The 13,753-nt window shown below is 36.6% G+C and overlaps 2 protein-coding genes across 32 annotated transcripts in view; one reads left to right on the top strand and one right to left on the bottom strand.

Annotated features, from left to right (window-relative positions):
- LOC147846232 (uncharacterized) overlaps positions 1-13,753 on the top strand; it is an 849,179-nt gene that overhangs the window by 685,101 nt on the left and 150,325 nt on the right. The gene's annotated exons all lie outside the window — the stretch shown is intronic.
- The window catches only part of kmt2cb (lysine (K)-specific methyltransferase 2Cb), a 237,469-nt gene that overhangs the window by 195,358 nt on the left and 28,358 nt on the right, over positions 1-13,753 (bottom strand). For all 31 annotated transcript variants that reach the window (XM_087240505.1, XM_087240508.1, XM_087240510.1 and 28 more), the window contains exon 3: positions 5,116-5,204. In XM_087240505.1, the coding sequence (XP_087096631.1) occupies positions 5,116-5,204 (89 nt within the window). The remainder of the gene's footprint in view (positions 1-5,115; positions 5,205-13,753) is intronic.

Below are 13,753 nucleotides of genomic sequence, written 5' to 3'. Positions count from 1 at the left end.
ATAAACCCATCAAAAGCCTTGGACGGTAGTAGAGTCCTTAATGATGCCAAACAAGTAGAACAACTTTGGCAAGAAACAAACAAACAGATCAATAACTAAAAGGTCATCCTATCCTAGGTCAGTAAAGAGGAGAAATTGGTAAAAGTAAAGAGAGCTTTACAACCAATTCCTTCCGAAGTACTCACACCGCCCTCCCAAAGAAAGCACCTTTCATCTGAGAACGGGAGGTGAAGAAGGCTAAACCCCCACCCTTAGATTCAAGTTCTATAAGAATGCAGCAGGGAACTGGAAAAAGTTGACTTAGACCAGAAACCAAACAAACAATTGCTGTGACCAGCCTCCACCCAGACCAAGATCACTGGTTCTCCTTAGATTGAACCAAACAGACGGCAGCCAACTGAAACGAGAGTGTGTGTTCTGTGCCAGAGGTTCTCTTTCCACACCTTCTGACATCTATACAAATCATAAACAATGCAGAGTTTAGTACTATTAGGACAGTAATTGTCAGAATTAATTCATGTATGTATGATAATCTACTAATCCATTTCATTTTCAAATAATTGAGTAATGCAGGAAAATTATAACCGGCTTTCGTGTTCTCTCTTTCTTGAATTGTTTACTTGGTTACATCACTTCAGTTATTGATCTCACACTCTGATTCTTTACAAACCAATCAGAGTGCTCTCTTTTGCCAAAAGCAATTCTATATGCTGAATAGTGCAAACTCATTCTGACATTAACCCACCAAACAAACCGTTGACTTAAATGCTGAATTCCTCAAATGCAATGTCACAGTATAAGTGACGAGCTTGAATGATTGTAATTTTGCCTCAATTATTTTTCTTTTCATCAAATAAATCCTATTTATTATGAACAGTCCTAATTGCCTCCAGAGAACTAGACATCTTGATGTAAGCCAAATCTATTTCTTAAGATTCCAAATGATATGTGTTCAGTCTGTACAATATCAACAGCAGCCTGTTAAATAAAACTCTAGAAAGACCCCAGGATCTTTGTGTCCCTGCTCAAACACAAACAAGTATCCTTATTATAAAATATCATAGGGAATTATGCAGAGCACATGTGCTATGTGTTAATAAGGCTGCTGTTTCACAATGTACACAGTGTGGACAATTACAGGTGTGAGTCACCTGTGACTAAGAGTCCCTACTGAGTCGAGATCTATTTGTGGTCCAAAATAGACCACAGTGAAATCGCAGATGCAGTATACTAACTCCTGTCCTCCTGTCTCTTCTAGTGGAAGTTAATCTGACAGATCTTTATTAAATTACACAAATTAGTGTCAATTTGCAAAGAAAACAAGTCAATTGTGCTTGTTAAGGCATCATTAGCATTGCTTTATAGTATATTTGTTATTAAAGTTTCAACCAAATCCCAGACTATTTGCATCGTAAATGTTCACGTTCTTTATAAAAGTACATTTAGTTGTGTTCAAAATAATAGCAGTGTGTTGAAAAATGTGAGCAAGCTCAAAATCCTTATAATAAGTTTTATTTCAATACATGCAGATGGTGCGTTATAGGGCTGTGCGATTAATCGAAATTGAAGCGCAATCGCGATTTGAAACGTTGTGATTAGCAAATCGCAAAAGGCTGCGATAAGAATTAAATATATATATATATATATATATATATATATATATATATATATATATATATATATATATATATATATATATATATATATATATATATATATATATATATAGTTAAAGTCAAAATTATTAGCCTCCCTGTTTATTTTTGCCCCAATTTCTGTTCAACGAAAAGATTTTTTTCAACACATTTCTCAACATAATAGTTTTAATAATTAATTTCTAATAACTTATTTATTTTATTTTTGCCATGATGACAGTACATAATATTTGACTAGATATTTTTCAAAACCCTTCTGTACAGCTTAAAGTGACATTTGAAGGCTTGATACAATAAAGCTTGACAGCTTCCTCTAAGAAGCAGCACTTTAAAAGTCTTGAGTTGTTCTGGGGTACTGAAGTGTCATTCATAATTATGGTGCCATTAACTTCAGTAGTAACCTTGAAACAAAGGTTGTTCTGAGGTTCAGGAAGCTAAGCAGATACTGGCAGCACCTTTAATGATGCTAGCTTGTATTATTGACTGTGAGCGGGTGTTCAGATCTCCAAGGTGGAAGTGACTTGACATTCAGGCAAGTGTCAGCTCTCCTGCAGTGTCAAGACAATTTACCTGGTTATTATAGCTATGTGTCTCTCAAAGCAGAGTAAAGAAACCGAAAATTACAGTTTCAACAAACTGGTTAAAAAAATAATGGTCTACTTTAAATAAATACAACAACAGATTTTATTCTTGTAATGTTATTACTTTCAGTTTAGATAACTCAGAAAGATGATAAATTATGCCTGACCATGCAAAGCCTGCCTCCAGAATTCTAGGTTTTGTGGGTTGCAGCAGCACTGGGGAGTAGGGTTGTAATAATACCATTAATTCATTTTACAATACTATACCAGCTGAAGTATCGTGATACCATGTAGTATTGCGATACTGTAATTCATAACTTAAATCTATGAAAAAAGGAACATTTTTAGAAATACTATATTTTTAAATGTTATAATTAGGGTTGGGCGATGTTGTCCAATTTGGCATCGTACGATGTCTAATGTGAGATGCCATCGTCGTCGTAGGCAGAGGGTGGGGGCCATTGTTACTGTAAATATCAATTAATTCATAACGAATTCATTAATTGTAGCCTACCGTTTTCATTACCTGACCCACATGGTCTTTGCTTTACCCAAAACCAAACCATTAATAAATAAAGTTACAAACAAATTGACCACCTGTCAAACACTTTTTTTCCGCGGGACTCTGATATGAAAGGCACCGTGATCTGTGTTGTTCTAATGGCTTTTCCCACAGCTGGCGGAGGAGACGGGAGTTTGTTTTGGAGATCACTATAGTGCATACATTTTTATTGTTTTACTGAAAAATTCTTATCACGCCTTTTTTCTTCAAGTCCGCTATGAAATAACTAAAGCCATTCATTGTAAAGTCTGTGGGACGGGGTTTGCAGGAAACAGCGTTTGCCACTGAATCTACACATTTTAAGCGTGAGAGGTACTGTAAAATCCTTCATTTAATCCTCATGATGCTGTCAGCCGTGCAAGCGGCAGCTATATATAAAATTTAACACAGCTCATGAAAAGACCATTATTGCTAATAAGATGGCAAGCAAAAAAATAAGTTATATATTAATATAAATGTGGGGCGGGGCGATGGATCACGATGCTGGCTCTGCATCGTGAAGTTTGTCGCCATGATACATTTTTTCTGAATTCTTGTCCTAAGCTCTTGAAATAACTGCTGTTTTATTTTTGGCAAATTTCATTTAAATATTCTTCTGTTCAAAATTTAGTTTTTTCTTAAAACAATTAAATGGGGAGGTAAAATACACTTTTTTCACTTTGAAATCTAGATATTTGGACTAGAAACAAGACCTATGTAAGAAAAACATTTTTCCTCATAAATAATAAATACAATTAATCTGTTAATTAATTAATCAATTAATCAATGTGCATATTTTGATACGTATTGCGATATCGATGCGATGCACATTGCGATATTGATGCTGAAATGATATATTGTGCAGCCCTAGTTCTGCTCATCATAAAGTAAAATTATATATCTCATTCATTCATTCATTTTTTTTCTAATTAGTCCCTTTATTAATCTGGCGTCACCACAGCGGAATGAACCGCGAACTTATCCAGCATAGGTTTTAAAAACAGCGGACACCCTTCCACCTGCAACCCATTACTGGGAAACATCCACACACACTCATTCACACACATATACGGACAATTTACCTTACCCAATTAACCTGTACCGCATGTCTTTGGACTTGTGGGTGAAACCAGAACACCCAGAGGAAACCCACGCGAACAAGGGGAGAACATGCAAACTCCACACAGAAATGCCAACTGACCCAGACGAGGCTCAAACCAGAGACCTTCTTGCTGTGAGGTGACAGCACTACCTACTGTGCCATCACGTCACTCAAATAACTTATCTTCTTTAGTAAAACCTATAGGTTTACTCTATAATAAAGAAAATCTCACAAAATGCCTACATTATTTGAACATTCCTTACGACATTGATAGGATATGTTGTGGTCCAGCTTATGCTTTCTTTTTTTAATATTAAGATATTTTCTTTGAAATGTCTAATAGGCTACCACTATTGACCCTCATCGCTGGCCAGTTTTACTTATTAAACACTTCCTCGCAAACATTCCATGTCCAATATAAATAAAATTTTTAGGTGTTTATATCCATGTTCTATTCATAATTCATTGAAACTACACCAGATGCACTTAAAAGCTTTTTGGTGTGCACAACAAAAATAAGAAATTAATAAAAAATAATATAAAAGCAACACTAGTTTGGAGGGGAAAAAAATCTCTGAAGCTAAATGATAAAAACAAAATAGGATCCAAAGCAAGTCATCAGGCTGCTTATGAACCTGAACACACATATCGCCAACAGATTCCACCAGCTATGCGCAGGCAAAAGGACAGTGAAAATGAGGGGAAAATGAGAAAGATGAGATTTTAAAAGGCTTTCAGTAGACATTAGTTTCCACTGGCTGCTGTGAACCTCAATCACATGCTTTGAAAGCTGGTGTGGCGACTCCAGAGCAGAATGGCTATGGCTGGAGTCAAATCCTTTCAATTAGAGCTAGAGAGAGGAGCCATGTGGAGACGGGCAAAAATCTCATCAATCCTGCTCAAGGAGTGTGGACGGCCGAGCCTCTTGAAAGCTCCTCCTTGGCCGGCTGAGGTCTGAGTTAGATTGACTGCACAGCTGGGAAGGAAAATCAATTCAGGGCTCCACATTGTGATTTTGTTTATCATTGAAACTGCCTCAGAGGAGAAGCAGGCTCGCTCTCTGACTCTTGAGGAAGGAGGATGTGACGGCTGAAAAGAAAAGAGTGACACAGGAAACCCAGAGCGGTGGGAAAAGAAGTTTATAGAAAGTATATGTGGGGGAGGAGAAAAGAAACGAGAGGAAAGAGTGGGAGAGGAAGCTAAAAGGTGGAAGCAAAAAAAGAGGGCTGCAGTTACCTGTCTCCTGTGTGCTTCCTGTTTCTGCTGTCTCCATTCCATCTGTGCTGTCTTCATCCTCCACCAGAGCTTTTCCTCGCCCCCTATTCCTAAGAAAGAGAAATTTATTACCAGGCTTGCTTTAGTGAATACTGATTAAGAGCGACCACGGATATATGCAACAATTTTCCACATTTTGGCATTGGCTTATTTTCAGCTTGGACGATGTGTTGGAATATAGACTTTTATTTTGACAGCCTGGAGAATGCCAACATTTGAGCCCATTAGAGCACATATAGTGTTACAGTTGGGTTCCAAAAGTAAAAAAAAAAAAAAAACACTTCCTTTCACCATCATTTTTGTAACAATATTTAACAAGCAAAAGACAGACCTTTTATGAATGATTGTTTGTCCTGCTCAATGGTTCATTACTTCTAACACTTCAACAAAGCCTCTTTAAAAAAAACAAAATAAAAAATCATACTGAGAAAAAATTAACAGAAATTAACCTGTTCTTCATCTTTATTAGTGCACTACTAAACACATAGACATAACTGTTTATATAAATAAAGTTGAAGTAAAAATTATTAGCCCCCCTGTTTTCCCCCAATCTTTGTTTAACAGAGAGATTTTTTTTTCAACACATTTCTAAACGTAATAGTTTAAACAACTAATTTCTAACCACTGTTTTATTTTATCATGGCCATGATGACAGTAAATAATATTTGACTAGATATTTTTGAAGACACTTCTATACAGATTTAAGTGACATTTAAAGGTTAACTAGGCAGGTCAGGGTAATTAGGCAATTTATTGTATAATGATAGTTTGTCCTGTAGACTATTAAAAATATATAGCTTAAAGGGGCTAACAATTTTGGACCTTAAAAAGTTTTCATTTTTTTACGTAAAGCTGCTTTTATTCTACCTGAAATAAAACAAATAGGACTTCCTCCAGAAGAAAAAAATATTATGAGACATACTGTGAAAATGTCCTTGCCCTGTGAAACATTATTTGGGAAATATCTAAAAGGGGGCTAATAATTCTGACTTCAACTTTATAATAAACTATACAAAAATGAGAAAGTGTGCTTGTTTTAATATATGTATTTTCAAAAAAAAAATTCTATTTATATTATACTGCAGTTATCTTCCTGTTCAGAAAATACTTATTTCTTAATAAATGTTATTGAATATCCAATAAATATTTATTTTGAAAACCTTTCAAACTTTAAATCTGAACTTAATATTTGTAGACTAAAACACTTATAATCTGTGCAGGGTTGGGTAAGTTACTTTTTAAAAAGTAATGAATTACTAACAGGGCGAAGCATTGGCGCAGAAGGTAGTGCCGTCGCCTCACAGCAAGAAGGTTGCTGGGTCGAACCTCGGCTCAGTTAGCGTTTCTGTGTGGAGTTTGCATGTTCTCCCTGAGTTTCCGTGGGTTTCCTCTGGGTGCTCTGGTTTCCCCCAAAGTCCAAAGACATGTGGTATAGGTGAATTGTGTAGGCTAAATTATCCATAGTGTATGAGAGTGTGTGTGTGTTTCCCAGAGATGGGTTGCGGCTGGAAGGGCATCCGCTGCGTAGAAACCAATGACTGTAAAAAATATGGACGACGCGACAGCCCCTTTTCCCATTGAACGCTTTGAGGGCAAAACGCCTGCTTGACGGGCACAAACTGTCGCAAAAGACTGCTGAAATTGGAGCCTTGACATGCGCAGAAGGACTGATGGAGCCAGAGGAGGAGCCGCGAAAATGAGCGGAGTCGAGCTTCCAACCAAACGCTTTATGTAAAATCAACCACGCCCCCCGAACTTCTCAGCATGCGTTTGCTGTCTTATCAACACAAATGGATGTAATAACGTTAACAAATATGAGGGTTTTATATATTCAATCGCGCCAGCTCCGGTCCGCAGCGCATAACCTACTCGCGGCGTCGCGGGCTGATTCTGGCTCGCATGCGGCAGCGCCGGCTCGCTCGGCCGCCGCATCTGGCTCGATTGACTCGGGCTGGATTCGGGCAGTGAGTCCAGGCATCCGGAGTAAGTCCAGCAGAGGTAGTCAGTCTGAGCTCTGAGGGGTAAGTCTTCGGCTGGAATCTAGCTGGAACTGGCCCTAGTGTATTTTGCTATCTGGGTGGCTAGGCGTACATGTATCAGCAAACTAATAAAGCCCGAAAAAAGCCCTGACCTTAGCGAATAAACAGTGTTCCACCAGATCATGTATGTCAGAAACTGTAGTTTACTGCTGAACTCATTTTGTCATGGTAAAATAACACAGAAATCGAATAATAACACTTCAGTCTCCTGCCGAAGCTCAGACGCGCTGCTTTGAGAAACTGTCAATCACAGCTGTCAATCACGATGACACGCCCAGCATTAAATTACTGCTAAAAACAAACTGTTTACAAAAATGAAGATCTGCACCTATTTCAGCACAATAACCAATGCCTTAATCGACCAGAACCATCTTTCGGGACAGTTTATTGCAAGTGTAATTAATTTTTTTATTTGGGCTCAAGTCTCCTTCATTAACACAGAGGAGGCGGGCTTTATGACTTGTACTGCAGCCAGCCCCAAGGGGGCGATCTAACGGCCGAGACCTTCACTCAAACGCAGGCTTGCGGCACACTTGGTAGAAACGTGCTGGATAAGTTAGCGGTTCATTCTGCTTTGGCGACCCTGGATTAATAAAGGGACTAAGCCGATTTACTAACATAATTAAATTGTAATTAATTTTACTATGCATGTCTGATAGGTAATTCAATTACTTTGTTCAGTACCACTTAAAGTCTCAATGCATAAACAACAAAATTCTAACTTTACAACACTCTTAATTTAAATTGGCCTTTTATCTGTAATAAAAAAAATCATAATACTTAAGAAATTGTGGTTTAGTGTTTACATGGAAATGGCCTTCATTCATTCATTTTCTTTTCGGCTCCCTTAAGACTTGGTAAGTCGCTTGTGTGTGTGTGTGTGTGTGTGTATATATATCAGCAGAGCTATGATTCATGTGCTGTAAATCACTGTATAATAGTGTGATTTAGCATTTAACAGTTTAGTTTAAAATTCTTGTAAATAAAAATATATATATATAATAAACCAGACAGTTTAAATTCAGGTTTACATTCTGTGTGAGGACCACCACAATTTTACTGCAGCTTACCATCTGAACCACAAAAGCCATTACTAAGTCAAAAATGTCCCTTTTGAACAATATTTTGAACAATATCCTTACATCATGTAAAGCATTATGTCTAAGTGATGAACAAAAAAAAAAGCAATGATCTTTCTAACAGCTCAAGACTTTAACGCTGACCTGCATCAAAAAACATCCATTTGCAGAATTCTCCTGCATTTCTATGCTACAACCAAGTATTCACAAACATTAACCCCATATAATTTTATGGTCTATGTCACCGTTAGATGGAAGAGCAGCAAATATTATTTGCGATTTACATTTTTTCAACATGTGCTATTTATTAAACAGTAACATTTAACAAAAAAAAACCATATAAAGATGCTAAGTAAATCAGTTAAAAGAATAATGATCATGTTTTTCATGTAGCATTATATATTTTAAACTTTGCGTCTTTGTTATTGTACTTTATTTATTTGTATTTATGTTATCAGTCACTTGTGATTTTTGCAATTAATCACATATATTAGAGAACATAGTTTTATCCAATAGGTTTTAAAGCAAGAAACAGACTAGCATGTGTAGCACAGAGGGTAGCGATGTCGCCTCACAGCAAGAAGGTCGCTGATTCAAGCCCCGGCTCAGTCAGTTGCCATTTCTGCGTGGAATTTCGAATGAATTTCCTCCAGGCGCTCTGGTTTCAACCCCCGAAATTGTCCGTGGTGTATGTGTGTATTTCCTGATCCTCCAGGTTGAGGGCTTAAGCATTGGGCTAACGACCCACCTCGTAAAAATTAAATGTTACAAAGCACTAACATGGTGCTGCTAAATATTAACTTCTATTTACGTAAACAGCCCCGGGAGTAAGAAATTGGCAATTTGAAATTGCCCCTGGGTGAGGGTGAATCCATCGTAATTGTTTAATTCTTGGAGTGGGCACATTTGTTTATACACCGAGAGGGAAGTAATTTATTAAAGACCTCTCATTTAAGCTGTTGCTCAACATGGAAGCATCATGAAGATGTCATTTCCTCATTTACTCAGTGAACAGATACACATACCTGCTCTGGTGTCGCAAATGAAACCTAGATTTCATCAACGAGACCAAGGTTTCATCATCTTGGTGTGCTGCATTTGTAAACAAATTTACATTAATTTGGCTTTTTATTTGTACTTTGAAAAGACCAAACATTTAAATACCATAAAATGAAAACTTTAAGGGTTTTAACTTGTCCATTAATCAAAACAAAAATATCCAACCAGAATAAAAGATTCTCCTTTCATGGGTGACTTAACTGAAGCTGATAAAATATAAGACAACTTGGAGACACCAGGTGAAAAATAACATTTATTTCAGTGGAGGAGATCATTTAAATTAAAGTTTAATTTTTTTTTGGTTGTTTTTTTAATAGCAAATATAGCTGTGATGCACAAAATCTAGCTGCAGAAAAAGTGCTAATATTAGGATTAACATTATTTAATATCCTATTATTAGCAAAATTGAAAACACTGCTTTGTCTGCTTAATATGTCTATAAAGTAGTATTTTTAATGAATTGAAGTTTTCAATGAATAGGACAATCAAAATAAATTGAAAATAGTTACATAAACCTGTCACGTGAAGTTCATCATAGGCTGAAAAACACTAGCTGTGCATACAGCCCAGAATATTCTGCTGGAGATTTCAAAGATGGTTACATAATTTTGAACATAACACAAGTTAATATATCTTAAAATTTGGCTGACAGTTTATCCTTGAAACTGGGGACGGAAGAACTTAAAGATCCCATATATATATGAAAACAAAAAGATCAAATCAACTAGTGTGATGCCAATAAAACATTGCAATGAGTTTATATGAAGTTTATTTGAGGAGTTTAAAAATAAATAAATAAAATAAAAAACACTTTCTAGAAAGGTTTGCTTCTTGTAATCCTCTTCAAACTGCCAGTGGTCCATGTTGATAGGTAGGTGTGGCTCTGAGATTCTCTCTTCATTGAGGTGGAAGTTTTCTCTTCATTTCCTCTTCAGTCCATCAAGGTCTCACATTGACAAGAAAGCATAAATACTGAATAGATGCTTAATAGAAGAAACTGCAGTGTTGTGTTGTTGAGGAATGTTGTTGTTTTGTTTTTTGCATTTTCAAAATCCAATTAAAAGGACTTAAAGGAACATTCCACGTTTTTGAAAATAGACTAATTTTACAACTCCCCTAGGTTAGTTTAAAACAGCTTATTTTTTACAATATAAAAAAAAAAAAACATTCAGCCAATCAGAATATAGTTGCTAGCTATATCGGCCGAGAAGATTTTGTTCATTTTCCATCAGTCTTAGTGCATGATGTGACTACAGAAATTAAATTGGTAACCTAAATTACTTAAAATCTTTCTTTTATTTTTTTAACATGATGCTAATGATCTAATCCTATTTAATGATTTATGCTAAGCTAAGCTAAAACTGCTCCAGCCAAACCGAAAATGTGGCTAAATGGATTTTGAAAATATGTCAAGAACTTATTAACTCTAGGGAACTTCTAAAATATATTTCCTAAAGAGTGTTACTCTAAAGCAGGGGTCACCAAACTTGTTCCTGGAGGGCCGGCGTCCTGCAGATTTTAGCTCCAACCCTAATCAAACACACCTGAACAAGCTAATCAAGGTCTTACTTGGAATACTTGAAACATCTAGACAGGTGTGTTGAGGCAAGTAGGAGCTAAACCCTGAAGGGACACTTTTGACAAATTCATTCAAACAGCCATTAGACCACCTACTGACCTAATTCTCAAATATTTTGGTATGCGTTATAGAAGCACTCAAGCCTTATGGGATGTAAACGTTAGCATCTACAATTCTTTGTTTGTGTTGAAAGCAATCATGTAAAAAGCAAATAGACTCTTACCAGTTCTGATTTTAAAACACACCCAAATCTAAAATAAATATCCTGTGTGCTCTGTATAGTTTACGTAAAAGTTGGGGTGGATGTGTGAGACATATAAACGAATGCTTAGAAAAGCAGTAATTTTGGCTAAATTCAGATATATTTAATTTCATTCACTAATGGAAATTGGCATTAGAACTTTGAGAAATCTGGCCTGAAAACTTAAATTATTAGAAGCTTAGATATTCAATTAAGAGTAGGCAAAGGCTTAAGTACTTGCTGAATGAAAGTTTTGTTGAAATTTTACCCAAAATAAAGTTGCACACTGCAGCTTTAAGTGCACTCCACTATTTTTGTGAGCTAATTGTTTTATGTTGTACTATGTGGCAGGCTGTAAAATACACCTTTTTTCACGTTTTCAATCCCACAAGCAAATTTTCACTACCTTTAGTAAGACCAATAAAGTAACTTTTTTTAATCTCACCCTTTCAATGGAATCATTGTAAAAGAAGTGCACAACAGGCTAACAGACATGAGTTTGCCCTCAGAAAAAGCACAGTCTTAAGCTGTTGCCATGGTCCTGCGTGATGCTTCAATCTTTCAGTACAAGTAGCACTTGAGGACAATACTGTACACACATTTACATTAAGAAAACATGTGCAAATCCAATGCAACCCCAAGGAAGAGATGCCCCTCTGTAAACTGATTCCATAACATTAACAATGATTGTGGTTTAACACAGTTGCGCGGCCATTTGAAAAATGTCTTGGAATTCAAAAGTGGCTTAGTTGTATTCATTTCTTTTGCAAGTTTTTTTGGATTTTTTTTTGCATACACCTATCCACATAAAGAGTTCCACCAACTTTTTTTTCTTTGTAATGAAGTTGTCTCACAGACAGCTGTTGTATCATTGCCAGCTACAAGAAAAATGAGAACCTGCTAATAGAAATCTATATGCAACTTCCCTAAAACATTCAGACCACATCAGTCACTTCCTTTGTGTAATTAAAGTAACAGTAAAGCTTCACGGTGAGATGACTATATAGGTTGCAATCCTGTGAAACTATTTTCAACCATGCAAATCAGATATTAATTGAAATGGGAGAGAAAAAAGCACTATAAAGGGTGTATATCACCGTTAATGCGAGACACTTATCGGGCAAAAAAAAAAAAAAAATATCGCCGTTAATCTAGTTTCAACCTGGATTACTGCAACTCTCTACTAGCTGGGCTTCCAGCTAACTCTATCAAGCCTCTTCAACTGCTCCAGAATGCAGCAGCACGAGTTGTCTTCAATGAACCTAAACGAGCACATGTCACTCCGCTGCTAGTCCGTTTGCACTGGCTGCCAGTTGCTGCTCGCATCAAATTCAAAGCTCTGATGTTTGCCTACAAAGTGACCTCTGGCCTTGCTCCTTCTTATCTGCTCTCACTTCTGCAGATCTATGTGCCCTCCAGAAACTTGCGTTCTGTGAATGAACGTCGCCTCGTGGTTCCATCCCAAAGAGGGAAGAAATCACTTTCGCGAACGCTCACGCTCAATCTGCCCAGTTGGTGGAATGAACTCCCTAACTGCATCAGAACAGCAGAGTCACTCGCTACTTTCAAGAAACGACTAAAAACTCAACTATTTAGTCTCCACTTCACTTCCTAATCTGCAATTGCCTCTTTGAATATCACAAAAAAAAAATAAAATACTAATACTACTAATACTTCCCTTCTTAGATTTTACAGACCTGAAACTTGCCTATAGCACTTATTCATTGTTGCTCTTAGTTGTGTAAATTGCTTCCTTGTCCTCATTTGTAAGTCGCTTTGGATAAAAGCGTCTGCTAAATGACTAAATGTAAATGTAAATGTAGTTAATCTATTCTCAAAGTTGGGTTGGGAGCTGGGCCTGTTCTACGCAAGCTATGATGACTTTCACCTTGGTATTTTAACGCAGATGTATACCTGGCCAAATTGCACTGTAGATGGCAAGAACCAGTCTTCGAACCCATGTATATTCCTTCTGTGAAATTACCACATCAAACGTGACGTGCTAACATGAATGCAGTTCACTAGAGTGAATCTGATTAATGTTAGCTCGACATCTCAGACACATGTAGAGTTAATGCGTTCGAGTAAAACATATACAAATAAAATGGACTGGGTGCTTTTTAAAATAAATGACGGGGAATAAAAGTCAAACGGGTGATGCGTCTGACAAAAAAAGACACTACTGACTATGCTTACATGGACATCTGTAATCTAGTTATTTGCCTTTATAGACAATAATATAATAAAGGTGTTAATGTGAAGTGCTTTCATGTTAGAGTTTACTGTAATTTTGGGTGACATATGAACATTTCATTCATGCCTCCATGACAAACTGGTGTATTAGAGTATGTGTGTGCGTGGTCCTTTACTGACAGTCGCATGTGTGGATCTTGTCGGAAAATATGGCAAAATGTCCTACATGGCGGCAATAGTTTGATTGCTGTGTTTATTTCAATAATGCCACTAATATATGCATACTCCACGTTTTCATTCCATTTCAGTTTAGTTCAGTTATGACTTCGAACTATTGTATTAATAAGAAAAAATAAATAAATAAATAAAACATTTTTTGGAGCTTATATAGGTCTACAGTTCATGTTTA

The sequence above is a fragment of the Danio rerio genome, chromosome 2, assembly GCF_052040795.2.
Source record: "Danio rerio strain M-AB ecotype USA chromosome 2, GRCz13ab, whole genome shotgun sequence".
NCBI classification, from domain to species: domain Eukaryota; kingdom Metazoa; phylum Chordata; class Actinopteri; order Cypriniformes; family Danionidae; genus Danio; species Danio rerio.
The sequence above is the reverse complement of the archived record's forward strand: the minus strand, read 5'-3'. Positions and strand labels throughout refer to the sequence as shown.